The sequence below is a fragment of the Centropristis striata genome, chromosome 14, assembly GCF_030273125.1.
Source record: "Centropristis striata isolate RG_2023a ecotype Rhode Island chromosome 14, C.striata_1.0, whole genome shotgun sequence".
NCBI classification, from domain to species: Eukaryota; Metazoa; Chordata; class Actinopteri; order Perciformes; family Serranidae; genus Centropristis; species Centropristis striata.
Window position 1 is genome coordinate 21394296 of NC_081530.1, and position 18416 is coordinate 21412711.

Genomic DNA, 18416 nt, shown 5'->3' on the forward strand with positions numbered 1-18416 from the left:
AACGTTACCATCAAAGTTTAATCCTGGATAATTTACCGGTTCTTTAAGTTTAATAACTTAAAGAACCGGTAGATGCTATTGAACTTGGTGATAAAGTTACTAATGCTCGATGAGATATCTCTAACACTACCTCGATCATACAGATTTTAATACATAAGCGTTATTAATTTTTTGTTTTGCAGGAAACACAAAAAACTTCACCAAAAGTGTAACATATGACATTTATTGATCATTTCACTCAAAAAGGATGTAACAAATGATGGCTATTGGCATAGTAATAACACTGTGTAAATTATGTAACTTAAGAGAAATAAATAACTGCCAATTTTTTAACATGTTTTTGTTAAGCAAGATATGGTAACACTTTATTTTGAAGGTGTCTCCATAAGAGTTACACAAGCCTGTCAGAAACATGACATGGCAAGTATCATGAGCATTAATGTTACTTCAAAGTGTCATTAATGTTCATGACACATCCCATGTCATGTTTATGACACGCTCATGTCACTCTTATGTAGACACCTTAGAGTAAAGTGTTACCAATATTAGTGTCAACTATAAAACACTGATAAACTAAACTGATAACTAATTTAAACAATCTCTTTCTAGACCCTCTTTGCTGGGTTCTTATCTGATGCCTATGAATGTGGCAAATTGTCAAAGTGATGATCTTAAAGGGGTAAAATCACATGATCTGATCAACTGAGGATGTAGGTGATTTCACCATAGGTGGCCGGCGTCATGAGGAGATGAATTAGGCAAAAAAAACAACTATTTTGACAAAAAATGACTTAGGCGATTATTTGAACAGTGTGACGATATTGTTCTTTATTGATTACAGCAACGTGTGGCAACATTAAACAATACTGACGGCAGCTGTGCTGACTCCAATCAGCGCTGATTGAATCCGGACAGCACGGCGGGGTGGGGGATGGGGGGCGCTGCGAGGGAAGGGAGGGAGAGGTGTGTCAGTCAGCAAGTCAGGCTCCGTTTAAATACACAAGCAAGACCGGAAGTGAGGCGATTTGTTTTTTAAAGAATAAGAGCATAACGGTTCCATTTACGAATTCTTCACAACCGTTTTATAACCGCTTTTGTGTTTGTTTTGACCACAGTTGTATTGAGTTTTATTATCACTTCTGAATTTGATCCTCATGAGTACCCTTACGTCTAATAGTATTATTAATAGGCTGATATTTATACCCAAATAGGCTATATATCCTAGTGTCTTGGGAGAAACCAAGCAATTCTATTTAAAATGTATCATCCCAATATAGCCCTTTGTTTCACTAAATTACATTTAACTATAAAATAACATATAAATATGATCAATCTTAGCCTAATAAAAAAAATGAAATATCCTATTTTGCCTCATGTCCTATGGCCATGTTGAATATTTCACCCTTTCGAGAGAGGAGTAATTTTGAAAATAATTTAAATAATTTTTAAAAAATTTTTTGGCAGAAGCACATAGTATAATACAGTTTCACAGTAACACACAAGAGCACAATATAGCATTTTTTTAAATGTGTAAAAATGCAAGGATAAGCTATACAATTAGAATATAATATTGTAATAATATTTAGTGCAAAAAAGAGTTGAACAATAAAGGGTTATAAAAATAGATTACATCATAGCTCGTCTTATTTTGAAATACGTTACCGGAAATGTGCTTGTTCACAGTCGCCATCTTGACTGTAGATGTAGTTGTTCGGGCAGAGAAAGACAACGGCGGAGTAACGGGAACTGGGTCGGTTTGGAAATTAAATTAAACAGAAAAAAACGCCGCCGAGCGTGGAAACTGCGACACTTAAAAAAGGTAAGATAGAAGTCTACATGTGTATTTGTTGTTTGTGTAACTTCTGGTGCCGTTATAAATAGTTTCCCCGTTAGAAAGATATGGAACATCCTCACAAGTATTTGGGAAGGAGCAGTGAAGTGCTGGGCGGTGCACTCCTGCAGCCAAACACCCAAGTTGTTTTGTTCTGTTTATTGCTGTGGTTCATAATCTTTACTGCAGCTGGATACCTCAGGAATACACAGTTACAAAGATAGTCTTGTTACACTGTCAAAACACAACATAGTGCACTAAATATTACAAATTATATGAACAAAAATGCTGTTGTTCCACAAGGTATCTCATTAGGTACCACACACCAAAGTTGTTCATCTAAGCACTCTTTACTGTGTTTATTTTGGTTGGTTTTGCAGGTAAACATTGTTAATAAGCTCTGTTATGTGCTGCCTTTTAGAACAATATGTATATCAAAGAGCCCAGCACTTGTTGCATAAGTTATGAAGCAGATTTGGGAGACATCCTGTGTGGAAGTCCCTCTCTGCAGCCTCACAGTGGGCGACTGCTGCGAGTTTCAGGGAAGATGATGAAAGGGCAATTGTCCCAAATCTAACCCTCTGCCCAAACATGGGGAAAAAGGCTTTGCCGCATATTGCAAGGGATATTGAATAATGTTTCCTTATCTAACCTTGGACAATGCTTCTTTCTGTCTGCTTTCAACTGTGCTATCTCTAGATGTTATTTCAGCTGCCCTTGAATGTTTCACTGGTGATAATGTGTCCTTTTTATAAACTAACAATTCACATGATTACAATTCTTTGGTGTCTTGGTTAATTTTAAGATTAAGGTAAATCAATCAAACTTCAATTGTATAGCATCTTTTAAATAATGAAAGTGCAGTGTTTACAAAAAGTGCAGAACGTAAAAACATGAAAAAGACAAACTAAGCTACTAAAAACCTATGCACTTGAGATAATTAAAAAATGATAAAACTGTAATAAAATAGATTTATAAGCTATATGAATAATAGTAGTAAAACAGACTGAAATAAAAGTCTGGAAAAAAATTAAAAAGACTAAAAATAAAAATAGCTATAATAATCATACAATAAAAAGATAAAAGCTAGATTAAAATTTACAACAAATCAAAAAAAAAAAAGGGCAGGATTTTTTTAGTTGGTGTTGACCAAAAAATGTCAACACTTCCAGCTGCTCTCAGATTAAGCTGACTGTTCCAGCGGCTCATAGCTTATTAGCTAAAAGCTTTCACACCAAAGGTCATTAGAGCTTCAACTAACATTTATTTTCATTCCTGATTAATCTGCAGACCATTTTCTTGATAACTGTTTGTTCTATAAAATGTCACAAAAAAAAGAGAAAAATGGCCATCCCAGTTTTTTAGAGTACCAGTTGATGACTTTAAGTATTGTTTGTTGTTTAGTGCATCCAAAACCCAAAGACAATCACTTTAATATCATATAAAACAGAGAAATGCAGGCATCTTCCATATTAAAAACATAATTTTCTGCCATATTTGTATGAAAAATGACTTTTACCGATCAAAGGAGTATCAAAATAACTTTAGATTAAATTAAATAGCTAATTTTACGAATATTTTATATTATTTTTCTCTCAATTTATTGATTAGTCGAATTATTTTCGCAGCTCGTACCAGAAAATGTATCTGGATCATAAGCATTTGAGACATGTCAGTGTAAGACCATGAAGTAATTTAAAAACAAGTAAAAGAATATCATTATAGATATTCAACTCTTTCTTGGCCCTGAAATGTTTGTACCCACAGAGGATGGACCTTGTTAATGTGTCCCTCTATGTTTTAGGCTGGGATCTTCTGCTTTCACTGCCTGTTGCTGCAGATGGAGGAGTAGCTGCTGGAGAGAAGGATGAAGATGAGCTCCATGTTCTTCCTGGTCCTCCCGATCCATCCTGTTATCTTTATTTAGCTGGTGTTTTTTTTTTTAAGACTGAAAAAGTTGCTTACACAGTACAGCAACCTTATTAGCATCCAAGCAGTTATTTGCTACCACTTTTTATAGACAGACCGTGATTAGTTTATTATAATCATGGCTAACATTTGCTCATATGGCCGCTTCACCCACGCCGTGGTGCGGGGCATCCCAGAGACCTTTGGGAAGACAGAAGGAGACGGTCGTGAGAACGGGGAGTCCTCGGTGGACCTGGCTAAAGCTCAGCGTCAGTTCGGCTGCCTGACAGGAGCTCTGAGGCAGAAAGTGGGCCTGCAACTGATTGAGATCCCCCCTGACCCCGAGCTGCCAGAGAGCTGGAGGATAGAGGACGTGGCCGTCATCCAGGGAGACACAGCGCTCATCACCAGGCCCTTCAAACAGCAGAGACGCAGCGAGGTAATGCAGTGCAGAAGAAAAGGCCTTCAGTTCAGACATTTCCCCCTTAATCCTCTGCACTTAATCTTGCTCTGTGTGATAAAGGGCAGTAAGTCGCCATTTGTTTCAGTTCATTTCAGGACGGAATGAGAATGAACTTGCAGCAGATACCACTTGTTTAGAAAAGGGTTTAGCTGCTTTAGAGCTGCACAACATGAGGGAAAATATGTGATAATATATGATGATATTTGTGATAAATAAACAGATATTAAAGTGGAGTCACAGCTGCCTTTCGGCTGCTTTCAGTAAACATTAAAATACAACAAATTGTTTAATTAAAAAAAAGTTCATTATTTCTACAAGCTTTTATTTAACAAATTGAATTGTTTATATATCATTGCATTACTTTATATAAACGTTATTTTATTTAAAATATTTCCCCCAAAATTCCTGGAAATAATTATGTTATTTGGTACTAATTATAGGGGAAATAGCGACACCATTCCAACAATACATGTCCAATTAACTGTTGGGTATCCTGGAAAAAAAACCTTAAAAAATTAGTTATGCACAATAAAGATTTTATTTCCCCTGATACTAATAACGAATAATTTCCTGCTTTTCATGCCCAATTTCGAGATACATTAACTTTTGGCCCAAAATATATTGTGCATCCCCAAGGAAAACATAAATGAATTATTCCTTTGTTCCTGGAAAGTTTATTCTTTATATTTAAGGAACGGTTTGCTGTTGGCAAATTTCACAGAATTATCTCCCTTCCTACCTATCTCATAGTTATAACATACCAAATTACATAGTTATTGTTGGAAACTTGTTGGAAATTATCATGTCGCCACAGACTAATTGTTTGAATGTATATGCTTTAGAACTTGTCATGCAGTAAAATATATATATTTTTGTTAAACATAGACAGATGGACGGAGCAAACAGTAATAAAATATGTTGAAAACAATGATTATCCTGAGAAACCTGCATACAGTCAAACTCTCATGGTGAATTAAGTAGTGTTGCTTTCTTTGCTTCCTTCTCTGTACTTGTCGTGTTTCCAGGTGGAGGCTGTGAGGAGAGTGATGTCCGAGCTGAACCTGACCGTGGTGGAGATGGGGGCCGAGGAGGGCGACACTGGAGGCGCCACGCTGGAGGGCAGCGACGTCCTCTTCACGGGGAGGGAGTTCTTTGTCGGCATCTCATCCCACACCAACCACAGAGGGGCAGAAGTCCTGGCAGACACGTTCAGGGTAAGAGAAGATGGAGCAGTGACTAGACAAAGTGTTTGTTTTACTTGAGGTCTTTACTCATGAATGCATGAGTCTGTGAGTCATAAAAGGTGTTTAAATAGGATCATATATCTCATAGAAACTTTTCTTAAACCACTGCCAATAAATAAATAACAAATTACAAATTTTTAAGCCAGTGCCTTGGTGCCAGTGAGCAGGTGGTCATTTGCTGTGTTGCATTGGGGGAATTAGAGTCTGTAAACAGTGATGAATGAGGTCGTTGTATACGCCAAATAATGGAGGCCACACAGCGAGGCCCCTCAGGCTCGACACGACCCACCCATTACTATTGATTCCTCCACTTCTCTTAAGTGCAATTTACGCACTTCAGCTGCTCTTACAACACACACACACACACACACACACACTGTGCTACTCATGTTCAGTGTGTGTGTTTATGAGTTAGTGGGAAGGCTCATGAGTTCAGAACAGGATGAAGTACAAAAGACCAGCAGACCATTTACACTGACTGTATCATGTTTCTATACTGTAACAAGAGCATTATGCTTTTCAAATATCATTCATAAAATTCAGTATTTTACGAAAGCGTTTTACACAATTGTAGTCACTTGTTTGGTCGTTATAGTAACACTTAGTGGTAGTGATCGTGTAGCCTCAGTTTGATTTTAATACACACACTCATGCAGAGTTTGTAAGACGTCTTCGTTATGTTTTCATGATTAGGAATATGCTTAAATTTAAATATATATGTCTCGAAAAATTCTTAATTTTCAATCTAAATCAATCAATCTAACAATCTGGTGTTTCAGCTGCATAATTGCTCATGTAAACCAAAGATCTTTTAATATTTTAAATAAAACCATTGTTTCTTGGGTTCAAAGCTAGACAAGTTTGATCACTTACTTTGGAGATTAGCAAGCATTAAAATACCATGATACAATAAAAGACAATCAAAGTTTATATGAAAAGCTGGTGTAAGTATAAACAAAATGAATAACATGTTTCATCTCCTTTTTAATACATTTAAAGAATTCACCAGCTTTGGTCAGAGAGGAATTCTCCACAGGTTGACAAAAGTTTGAATTAGACACATTAAAGCCTTCATTATTTTTATGTTATTAATGTATTTGACGGGAACAGAACATGTAGGCATTGTTACATTAAGACCAAGTGACTGATACAGTGTAGACAACTATTTTGCAGACATTGTCTCTGATAAGGCTTTTAAGATATTAAACACTTACATATAAATACATACAACAGTCTTATAAAAGGGACAAACAACCACTTCAAGCAGTAAAAGCTAAGTTGTGCATCTGTTGTTTCTGGTCTGATTCTTATGAGTTACTGCATGAAACTGAACCAAAAGGGGTATTCAGACCAAGAGGTGGTGACAGTGTGACGGCCTCTGATCCTGCACAGAAACCTCCAGAATCACACAGCGGGCTGCTCTGTGTCGAGCTACAAGTTGTAAACATTTCACACTTGAATCAAGGTTATTAGTAACACAACTGCTGTGAAAAAAAGTATCTTACCACAAAACTAGATGAGGAAACTCGTGTCTTTTTTCATTTACCTTTTTAACCTCCATCTGTTCAGGACTTTGCTGTGTCCACCGTCCCCGTCTGCGGTGGAGCTCGACTGAGAAACATCTGCTCAATGGGAGGGCCCGACACAATCATCATCAGCAACAGTGACGGGGCCAAGAAGACACTCAGAGTTAGTGTCTGTATTAATACTGAGTGTTTGTGTATGTGTGGGCGTGTGGTGTTAATACATATTGAATACAATGCATTATGTTTCAAGGAATGATTTGACATTTTGGGAATATGTTTATTCACTTTCTTACCATGAATTAGATGCAACAGACTAATGTGGGCAACTAATTATATTTTATCTTCAATTACAATTTTGTCTTGTCAAGTTGAAAACATTATTGTGCCATATTCCTTTCAAAACTATGCTCTCGTTTCTGCTTTTTAGTTACTGACTGGAACATGTTGAATATAGTTTATCAAAATGTTGAATATATGTTTAGGAGTTTTCAGTATGTTGTGGCAACAACATTAAGTTGTGACACTGTAAAACAGGGATGAAAACAGAATTAAATTGCATTAAATTCAGAATAAGCGCATATATTTACAAAAACAATAGATATCATGTTTTGTAGTCGATTGAATGTAGGTCGCAAATGATTTGCAAATCATTACATTCTTTTTTTATTATGTTTTTTTATAGCGTATTCAAGTTTTTTGGGTGGATGGTGTATTTGATTTAATTCACTTTGGTCAAATTTATTTTTTATTTATTATTTAACATTGAAATGTATGTATGGTTGTCAATATGCTGTAGAAGTGCACTTATTTTACAACATAGTTATTTTGTATCTGTTTTATATATATATACATGTAAATATAATATATATATATATATTATATTTACATGTTTGTAAATATAGTGCATTTATTTTAGTTATTCATCTATTTAAAAAAAAAATCAATTGAATTATTTCCCTTAAAATAATAATAAAAAAACTTAAGTTTATAAAAGCTCTCCAAAGTAAATGACTAATCATGGTAATATTTGTGATGTCAATATTGGCCAAAATAATGCTGATTTTATTTTCTTCTTTAATCGAGCAAAAATGTAAAAAGTCTCTTAAGTAATGAACTATAAAGGACATTTCCAAGTAAAATCCCAGAATGTGTAAGATTCTAGGTTGATTTAAGTATTATTATGCCTGTGCATATGATTCATATTTTCCATTAAATAAGAACATCATGTATTAGTCAGGCCCTAACATCTCTTTCCAGTCAATATTGACCTTATCATCTATCAAACATGGTGTCAGTGTTTCCCTTCTCTCTGCACACATCATCAATTCCTGACAGCTGAGGTCATATTAATAATGGCTCTCGTGTTGCCTTTGTGCCTGTGCATTGCTGGGAGTGCTCTGCTGCATTACGTGTGTTTATAGCAGTCAGGGTGGTGCACAGTCTTATAAGTGTGTGTGTGTGTTTGTCTGCAGATGATGGAGCAGCTGACTGATCACCACTATGAAGTCCTCACTGTTCCCGAGGAATCAGCAGCAAACTGCATCTACATCAAAGGTCCGTCCAAACTGGACTTCCTGCTCCACCGGCCCGCAGAGGAATGTCCCGACAGCGTCTCTGTGAGTAAAGCTGAGGATTTACTTTTTTATTGCAGGCCTCGGGATCAAAAACAGTCTCTGTTAAAGTAAAGGATTATGGCAGCATCATTTTATTCTGTTGTGTCTTTTGAAATTTAATATTGTGCTACCCCAGAAGCTGAGGTCACACAGGAGACGGATTAAAAAAGGACAAACTGCAGAGGTCAAAGTATCTTGACTCTAAGTCCCCGGGTTAGGTTAAGCTCTAGAATAAAAAACACTGGCTCCTACAGCTCCACTATGCGACTCAATAAAGTCTTTTTTTAGACCCTCCCCGCCGGATAAACACCCACATCTGTCGAACTCAAAATAGATGAAAAGGATTTGATCCAAGATACGTCTGAAAACATAATCAGGGTTATTTTTTTAGACTTTAAAAAGCTCCCCTAGGGCTACAAAGTGTTTTATACAACTAAAAATGTTGCTGCATTAAATGGCGTTTAAAGGACCGTAACATAATTTATAACTTCTATATATTGTCTAATGGAATGTGGTTATCATGACTGGTATTGGCTCTATTGTATATAATATAAGGCACAGTAGTTTAATTCATAAAATCATTGCATTTCATCAACTCTTAATGTAATATATGTGAAAAAGTAATTACATCTGTCAAACAATTGTAGTAGAGTACAATATTTCCCTGCAAATGTTTAAGTACCATGGGGGAAAAAAACGAATTATAAACCAGAATTCAATAACCTTATCTTTTGTGACATGCATTCAAATGAAAACTACTTGAGCAAATGTACTTGGATCGAATCTCTCATTGTTTGATAATTATTTGGAATTAAAATAATTTCTTTAAAGCAGACTGGAAGTGAGATGATTATTCAAATGCTCTAAAAAATAAAATACATTTTACTTGTATAGTGCTTTAAAGGTACTCAGACACTTAACATAATACAAACGCAAGCAAGAACAATCTCTGAATCGTTTTTCTCCATTGAGCTTAATGACAGATAATGTACAAGAAAAAGGAGTATATGTAGACTACATTAACAGTTCCTTCTGGTATTAATAGGGAACTTCTTCCTCTTGGTTTTCCCAGTTCAGTCTGATAATGAGTAATTTTTTCCCCTCCATCTTGTCTGCAGGCTTTCCAAAAGCTCCAGGACTATACCCTCCTGCCAACAGCCTGTAGCGAGGCGTCCAAACTGGGAGCGTCTCTGTCCTCGCTTTGCCTCCTCATCAACAGAAAACACACATATTTCTGAAGGGCAAGCCTCATACAAAGCTTTTTACCTGCATGTTAATAGTGAGGTGCAGGGAGATCACATAAACACTTTCCCCAGATTCTAGTCTATTTATTTCTTCTAGAGGAAAACACTGACATGCAGCATCTGTATGAGAATATGATCCAACTGTAACATCTGTTAACTGACTTACTGTAAGCGGATTCTTACCACTGCTGCCCCCCCTGCTGAACGAACAGTACAGCTCACAGATTTGTGCTCAAAACTTTTAGAATAATTACCAGTGAAACCATTAAATTCACATGTAGCTTTTAAGTTGTGACCACCACTGATCTGACAGATCACATTTAAGGTAAATACAGGTGCATCTCAATAAATTAGATCATGGAAAAAGTCCATTACCAGTAGTTAAAGTCAAAAGTATTGTGTATATAGATGGAAAAACAGGCCAACATTAAATAAATTAAGACATGCAATGTTTCGTTCTGTCTAATGGATCTATATAATGTGTTATCTCCACCTTTTGAATTTAATTATTGACACTTTTCTATTACATTCTAATTTATTGAGATGCACCTGTAATGTTGATGCCACAGAGGGCAATTTGTTCTGTTTCATGTCTTCTAGTACCTCCCTGCTGTCTGACATTTTCTAATTATTTATACAGTGTATTAGCTACATTAGATGGCGGTTGGTACAAACGCATACCAGACAAATATAGAATATCAGCTTAAGTGTACAACATACTTAAATGATTTCCACAGTTTTTAATGCCATTTTGAATTTCCCTTGAATAGTTTTCACAGGACATGAGATGATTGTGTACCACTGCCTCAAATGGTTAGTTACAAAAGTCACAAACTAACCATTTGAGGCAGTGGTACACAAGCATCTCATCTTCTGTGAAAACTGTCAATGAAGTGTGGCGGCCATTGGAAATGGCTATCCAAGGGAAATTCTAGTTAGCATAATAAGGTGGAACGGAGTCTGGTGGCTTACAAATAAAGTGCATGCAAGGACGTTTAATGTACAAGCAATTGTAAGACAGGTACTGTAAAACACTAATTATAAGCCATATTTTTCACATAATTTTGGCAGGTATGATTAAGAAACAAATTGCGTCCCATCAGTGGTGTTCTGCTAACAGGCAAGAGGCTAAAACCTCTACCTTTTGGGGAACCTGCTGTTTTCAATGTACAACAGGTTAGTGCATCTTCAGCTGTAGCCTGATAAGACCACCCTATGATAGGATGATCCTACCAGGCTACTTTAACTATTAGTTTTACAGGACATGTAGCTGCTAAGAATAGTAATGCAGAGTTTTTTAAATGGTTTTAGCTTTCTTACGTGTGAATTTGTAGTAGGTGTAGTGATGCAAATAAAGTTAAACTTGATGTGGTGTAAAAAGAAAAAAGACTCAATTGAAATTTCTTCAAGTTTATTTGTTTTGTTAGAAAGCAAACAGGTTAACGGTTGGACTTGGCAACTCTCTCCAACTCGTCTTTCTTCTTGATGGCGTAAGAGTTAGATGAACCCTGAAATCAGAAGAAATGGACAGTTAAGTATATGTCACATTACTTTGCATTAAGTTTGCCAAACCTGGGAGACAGAAAACAAAAGATCTTGTTAATGTAATTTTACATGTTTGGACAATAATTTAAACAGGCCTGTATGTATTTCTGATTTGTTCATTAGACATGTTTAATTGTGACCTTCCCTAAGCCCTCAAAGGTTGATTGAAGTTGCACCCAATGTGTTTCTAGACATCTATATACGAGTCATGTATAGTTGGATGCTGTTGCATGACTAAGGGTACTGCAGAAACCATTAGCTATCCATCACTGGCATCATTTATATTTTAACCACACTGACAATGAGTATTCATGTTTCTTATGTGCCTCAAATCTCATTCTGAAAGCCTGCCTGCAACACAATACCTTTTCAGAATAATCATGTTTCTTGAGAAACAGAATGCTGATAAGCTATTGAAATGGGTTAACAGTATCCACAATGAGATTTGGGGCACATAAGAAACGTGAATACTCACTGTCAGTGTGGTAAAACATTAAATGATGGCGATGGATTGCAAACAGTTTCTGCTGTAACTTTAGTCAAAACTATACATGAGTCGAGCTTAGATTAAACTGATTTACAGAAAACACTTAAGCCTAATGTGGCTAATTCAGATATGTATAGAAAAGCACTGCTGTACAGGGAAAGATTTAAGGGACATGAAGGCAATCAACCTTAATTTGGGGGGTTCAGGGATGGTCAAAATGATAACATGTCTATAAAACCAATATTTGTTTAACAAGGGAAATGCATACAAACTATTATGATCCTAAAACATGCAAAAGCGGGTACGGCCTTGGCAATGTTAAGAGCAGAACAGGGGCCTGTTCCATAAAACAAGTTTACCTGAAAGGCCAGGTTTATTTCAGTCAGTCTGCCTCATTTTTAGTTTTTGGCTCCATAAAGCAAATTCAACATAATTCAAGCGAGTGAAGTGAAACTATATTGAATTTGCTTTATCGAGCCATATCAACTAAAATGAGGCAGAATGACTGGAAGAGAGCCCACACAGCATTACTTTTTAGGCCGACTAACATCAAAACACAGTCTATAAACTCACTTTAGCAGCGTTGATCAGCTCGTCAGCCAGGCACTCAGCAATGGTCTTGATGTTCCTGAATGCAGCTTCTCTTGCTCCTGTGCACAGCAGCCAGATGGCCTACAAGAGAGAAGAGCAGGTTGTGAGTGACTGACAAATAAACTTTACTGAAACAAACGCTGGTCTGTAGTTTGATGTGTCTGAGTTGGTGATTGACTGGGCCACGACAGACTACAGCCAATGAATAAGCAAAGACATTTTCTCTGCGAGCACTCTAGCACACCAGGACAACGGGTTATATCCAGGCGTGACTCTAGCCTCGGTTAATACACAAAATACAACTAAACGAAGAACACATTTCTGCAGGCACAAATGGGTTCAAGGCTCATGAACACCATCAAACTGCTTAGCTCCAGCTCCAAATTAATGAAAAAGTTAAGTTGTAATTTTGGAGGCTGAAGTTTGTTATGTGCCTACTTTCCCCCTTTTGTTATGTATTTAAATGTGTGGTTACCTGGTTCACTCTGCGGAGGGGCGACACGTCCACAGCCTGCCTCCTGACGGTACCAGCACGACCGATACGGGTGGAGTCCTCACGGGGTCCGCTGTTGATGATGGCGTTGACCAAGACCTGGAGGGGATTCTGTGGACAAAATATAAAAATAATGTGAGAAACTTCAATCAATGCACAACATGTGGTAACACATCAAGTAATGTTAATCAATGACAATAGTATGAGTTGTGCGAGTGTATGTAGGGTCTCAATCGAAACAGCACAAGTTGGAGTAAAACAAGTGGGTTTTTTTTGGATCAGATGTTTAATTCAATTAAAAAAAACAAACACATTCTACATAATTTAAATCAATACTTCGAAAGGATAAATGCAGGTCAAATAATTGTTGGCTCTGTGGGATGTAAAATTATGGAGTGTGACAACTGTGTTGAAAAGTACGTACCTCTCCGGTCAGCAGGTGGATGATCTCAAAGGCGTGCTTAACGATGCGCACGGTCATCAGTTTCTTGCCGTTGTTGCGGCCGTGCATCATCATGGAGTTGGTCAGACGCTCCACGATGGGGCACTGGGCCTTGCGGAAACGCTTGGCGGCATAACGTCCACCAGAGTGTGGCAGGTACTTGGCGTACTTCTCTTTCACAGCAATGTAATCCTGTTGAGAACAGCGAAGCCAGGTAAGCATCATAGTTCTTACACAGATTTGAACACAGTATTGTTGAGATGCAGCAAGTAAGAAGAGTTAGTGTGTCTGAGTTGGTGATTGACTGGGCCACGACAGACTACAGCCAATGAATAAGCAAAGACATTTTCTCTGCGAGCACTCTAGCACACCAGGACAACGGGTCAGTGTTCAGGCGTGACTCTAGCCTCGGTTAATGCATCAAACAAACTCTTATTACAGCTTATACATACAAATCTGCTTTCAGTAGAAGAGGAAGATTAGGGGAATATTTAACAGTGAAAACATTTCCACATCAATTGGCAAACTGTCTTGCTGCTTACCTGCAGGGAGATGTCATTGATCTGGACATCGTCGGTGCTCCACTTGCCGAAGAGTTTGATCTCTGGGGACTCGGCCACAGCTGGGGCAGTCTCCCACTCAGTCACTAAGGATAAAACAGAAAAAGTGGTCAATTCAAGCAAAGGAAATAAATTCAATTTGCAATTTGAATTGTGAAAGAGCAACACTTTAAATCTTAAGATATGTGCTCATAAGTTTCTTGGAAACAATTCAGTCAGCATGAAAAAAAGCATTAAAGTGATCGAATAAAATTTCAAATAACACGGATCTCAGTCCCCAAAACTTTTCATACATTAAAAGTTTTATTGTTTAAAAGGAAAGGCGTCTTGAGATGCACCATATCGTTTTCATTTAGATCACTTTATAAAAATTTGGCTGGGAAATCTTAAGCTTTCATCTTAAATCAGGTTGTCAGATGTTACCATAAATGGAGGCAAATAGTATGGTTAGTATTTTGGTTGATATTCACCTTAAAAATAAAATTGTAACCTTCATTATCAATGTGAACATACAGATTCACATCTTAGCTCTACCCGTGTTCATGCTAACACTCACCGTGACACATCATGGTAGACAAATGCGTAACTAGTTATCTTTAACACAGATCATTTTAACAAAACATTATTAAAGATACTGTCCGAACATTAAGGTGAGAGACGCAGCCACATTTCCACAGCAGGGCCCGAGCTGAAGCCTGCTTCTCCAAAGTTAACGTAACGTTAGCCAACTGTCAGCAGACAAGCTAGCTAACGCTTAAAAAACGATATTTTCTGTTAATATAAAGAGTCGGTGTTGTCTACGTTAAAGATGCAACATTAAGGAGTAAACTAACGCAGAGTTTAGTGAAATTCAGTAGGGAGAGTGAGATGTATTGATGTGGCTAATCAACATGCCGCATCCACATGTGCTAACGAGCTAGCCACATGCTAACGCTCAGCGCCGCGGTGCCCGTACGGAATCTCTTTGAGCAAATAAAACAACATCATGGCTCAATTTGGATGTTTTTGCGCTGAATTATCTGACAACGGGAGTCGGTAGCGCTTCCAACTACACGGAAAAAATGTTTTTGATGACATTTAAAGCGAGAAAAATGAGATTTTTTCACTCACTTGTGTCTGCCGTTGTGTACCACACTTCTCTGAGACGGAAAAGGGCCTAACCGAGGCGCCGCGTGCAGATATCCGCTGAGCGGGAGGGTTTCTTCCGGTGCGCAAAGCATGCATGGAGTTGCAGTTTTTCCTCTGACACGGTTGTACGTAATATGTAATATGTATGTACATAGTGGGGCGGATTAGCTCAATATTTTACAACAATCGTTCACTTTGTGATAAAAGCATGAAATTTGGTAGATGTGTTGGTGAATATATTTCAAACAAATCTGGATATTGGGCCACCTCAAAAGCGCCCCCTAGTGGCCGTGGCAGGCATTTGTTATACGAATAAATCAATGATGAATAAAAACTGCCCTTTTAATAATACCAACTGGTGATGAATTGTATATTTTTGGAAAGCCTGATTAGTCACCTTTACAACGAGGTACAGCTTGTAAGGATCGTGCATTCATGGAATGAGCAACGGGGCTAAACGTGTGGGTAGCACCCCCCAAAAATGTGCATCCCCTGTGGGGCGGATTAGCTCAATAAATCACAAGAATTGTTTATTTTGTGATAGAAGCACACAATTTGGTGTATGTGTTGGTGGATATGTTTCAAACAAATCTGTATATTAGGCCATCGCAAATTCCAAGATGGCGGCCATTTTTCAAGATGGCCGACACATTAGTGGAGCAATTGAATGATATAATGGTTTATTTGGTGATACAAGCATACAAATTGGCATGAGCAGTATCTGTGGGTCACTTGACAATAACCCACCCACAGTTACTTGAAATTCCAAGATGGCGGCCATTTTTCAAGATGGCCGACACCTTAGTGGAGCAATTAAATTATATAATGGTTTATTTGGTGATACAAGCATAAAAATTGGCATGAGCAGTCTCCATGGGTCACTTGACAATAAGCCACCCACAGTTACTTGGGTTGACAAAAAAAACACTCCCAGCCACTTGAAATTTCTATTTTCAAGATGGCCGCCCCCTGGGTCCTCAAAAGGTCAATTTTCTCATAGAAATGTATTGGGTTTTAGATTATTCTGGAAAACAAGTTTTAAAACATCATAATACAGTTGTGTTGATTTGTTGATCATAGACAGATTAGACAAGAGTGAGTATCTGCACTACCAGGGCACACTGGTGATATATGACTGCTGTTAAACTCAGAGTGGGGTTCAGTGTCAGCCAATTGTAAAGTTAGTCAAAGAAGAGACGACAACTCTCTGAGTAGTTTTAGTTAACCGGGTGGTGTACAGATCGTCAATGGTAAAAATGGCATTGGATGAACGATCGGACTAAGTGTAGCGTTAAGGCATGAACTTAGTTGTATCCCATACATCAAAGTGCTTATTAAAAGGTGGTAAAAGGCTAAACCCTCGGCCTCTGCCTTTGAATTTGCTGCAGACATTGCAGAAGCCATCATAACAGTTGAGAAAACAAACAGCAGGACACCAAGATCATACTGGTTATGATACCATTGCAAGAAATGTTCCATTATTTCATAAAATAAATGCTCTGCCTATCTTACGTAGTCCAACCCGACTAGATGAAGGTGATGGCATAGAAAGCACATTGACAAGAAACAGAGCAAAATATCATTCAAGCTGTAAACTTCTGTTCAACAACACACAGCTGGAAAGGGCCCAAAAGAGAGCATCTACTGCTGCTAAAGACACTAAAGATACCAAAGATATCCATGTCAAGAGGTCAAGAAGATCCCAGACTTCTTATGAGGCTGGATATGTGTGGGGACAGGCATTGAAGAGACATCCACAAATGCCGAGCCCGTCCGACTGGAGATGAGTTAAACAGGACAAGGAGTGGAAAGTCTTCTGGACTCCACTTCCACCTATTGCAGAGAGTTGTTGGGAGTTGACAAAATGTGGGTGCACCAAGGCTTGTACTGGAAAGTGTAAGTGCTACAGATATGGACTCAGTTGCACATGCTTATGTAGTTGCCCCTGCTAGAACGTATTTGCTTGTTTCTTTTGCCAGTGTTATTCCCTGTTGTCCTTTGTGTTTTCAAGTGTAAGCCTATGGCTCGGCTTCCCCTCGCCACATTGGCGCATTATGTTCTATTTTGTCACCAGCCTATTACTGTGACATGTTCAGTTTTTACTTTGTAACATTGCTTTCACATTTTCAGTTTAGTTCACTCGTATAGTTTCAGATACTGTTTGTCATGGTTCCGTGTCAGCCAGAACTGCTGTTGCCTCTGGATCTGTCATTATTGCCATTCAGTATTAACCATTGCTCAATTATTATTTTGGAGCACTGTCCGTTCAGCACCACAACTGTGTTTCCCCACCCCTGAGTATTTATTTGGCATGTTTAATGTCAGTAGTAATGGTTAGTTATAAAAAAAGGATTTAAAAAAGCCCTCATGGTAAGGGAGCCTGTGTACCTCGGTGAACCCGGAGAGCTACGCCGGTGGGAGGGAACTCCTGTCAGGTTTTACCAAACTGGACAGGTCGTGGGCAAGGAGTCAGACAAAGCACAGTCAAACAACCTCTCTTTAGGAACCCAATACATTTCTATGAGGTAATTCATAATTTAAAGGTCCACATGGCAGGTGGCAGTCATCCTGAAAAAAAGAATTGCCACCTTGAAATTTCCAGTAGCTGTGGCTGGCTTATTGTCAAGTGACCCACAGGTACTGCTCATGCCAGTTTTTATGCGTATATCACCCAATAAACCATTGTATCACTTAACTGCTCCACTAAGGTGTCGGCCATCTTGCAAAATGGCCGCTATCTTGGAATTTCAAGTAACTGTGCGTTGACCTACAGATACTGCTCATGCCAATTTTTATGCTTGTATCACCAAATAAACCATTATATCATTCAATTGCTCCACTAAGGTGTCGGCCATCTTGAAAAATGGCCGCCATCTTGGAATTTCAAGTAACTGTGGGTGGGTTATTGTCAAGTGACCAACAGAGACTGCTCATGCCAATTTGTAAGCTTGTATCACCAAATAAACCATTATATCACTTAACTGTTCCACTTGGGTGTCGGCCATCTTGAAAAATGGCCACCATCTTAAAATTTTAAATGTCTCGGACAATTTTCTTGTCAAGTGACCCATGGAGAGTGTTCATGCCAATTTTCACGCTTGTATCATAAACTGAAAGATTATATCACTTAGCCGCTCCACTAACAGAAGAATACAAGCCAAAGAGGAGGCCGTAGCCTGTGAATGGGAATATCAAGACCTAATAAAATGTTATACAAAGTTAATGTTCTTTTCTATTAGACTGTAATAAAACTTTTGTCACTTTAACATGTCTCTAAATTATATTTGTGGTGCTGAAAACATGAAACAGCAGCTGTAGGGTAGGCAAAGCATTCCACGCCA

At 38.0% G+C, this 18416-nt stretch overlaps 2 protein-coding genes and 2 non-coding genes across 4 annotated transcripts; 1 reads left to right on the forward strand and 3 right to left on the reverse strand.

Annotated features, from left to right (window-relative positions):
* Positions 1-1669: 1669 nt before the first annotated feature.
* ddah2 (dimethylarginine dimethylaminohydrolase 2) lies at positions 1670-10117 on the forward strand. The gene is made up of 6 exons (XM_059350053.1): positions 1670-1819; positions 3636-4178; positions 5228-5416; positions 7016-7135; positions 8445-8588; positions 9704-10117. The coding sequence occupies exons 2-6, from the start codon at positions 3879-3881 to the stop codon at positions 9821-9823; spliced, it is 873 nt and encodes a 290-aa protein (XP_059206036.1). The 5' UTR covers positions 1670-1819; positions 3636-3878; the 3' UTR covers positions 9824-10117.
* A 1106-nt stretch (positions 10118-11223) lies between these two features.
* Positions 11224-15113, reverse strand: rps5 (ribosomal protein S5). The gene is made up of 6 exons (XM_059350775.1): positions 15058-15113; positions 13930-14033; positions 13370-13579; positions 12928-13056; positions 12435-12533; positions 11224-11337 (listed from the first exon to the last, which is right to left on the reverse strand). Coding segments are annotated over exons 1-6 (612 nt in total). The 5' UTR covers positions 15059-15113; the 3' UTR covers positions 11224-11268.
* On the reverse strand, positions 12606-12737 carry LOC131985678 (small nucleolar RNA SNORA3/SNORA45 family). The gene has a single exon (XR_009395660.1). It is a non-coding gene; the product is annotated as a small nucleolar RNA SNORA3/SNORA45 family (small nucleolar RNA).
* LOC131985679 (small nucleolar RNA SNORA3/SNORA45 family) lies at positions 13668-13800 on the reverse strand. The gene has a single exon (XR_009395661.1). It is a non-coding gene; the product is annotated as a small nucleolar RNA SNORA3/SNORA45 family (small nucleolar RNA).
* Positions 15114-18416: the final 3303 nt, after the last annotated feature.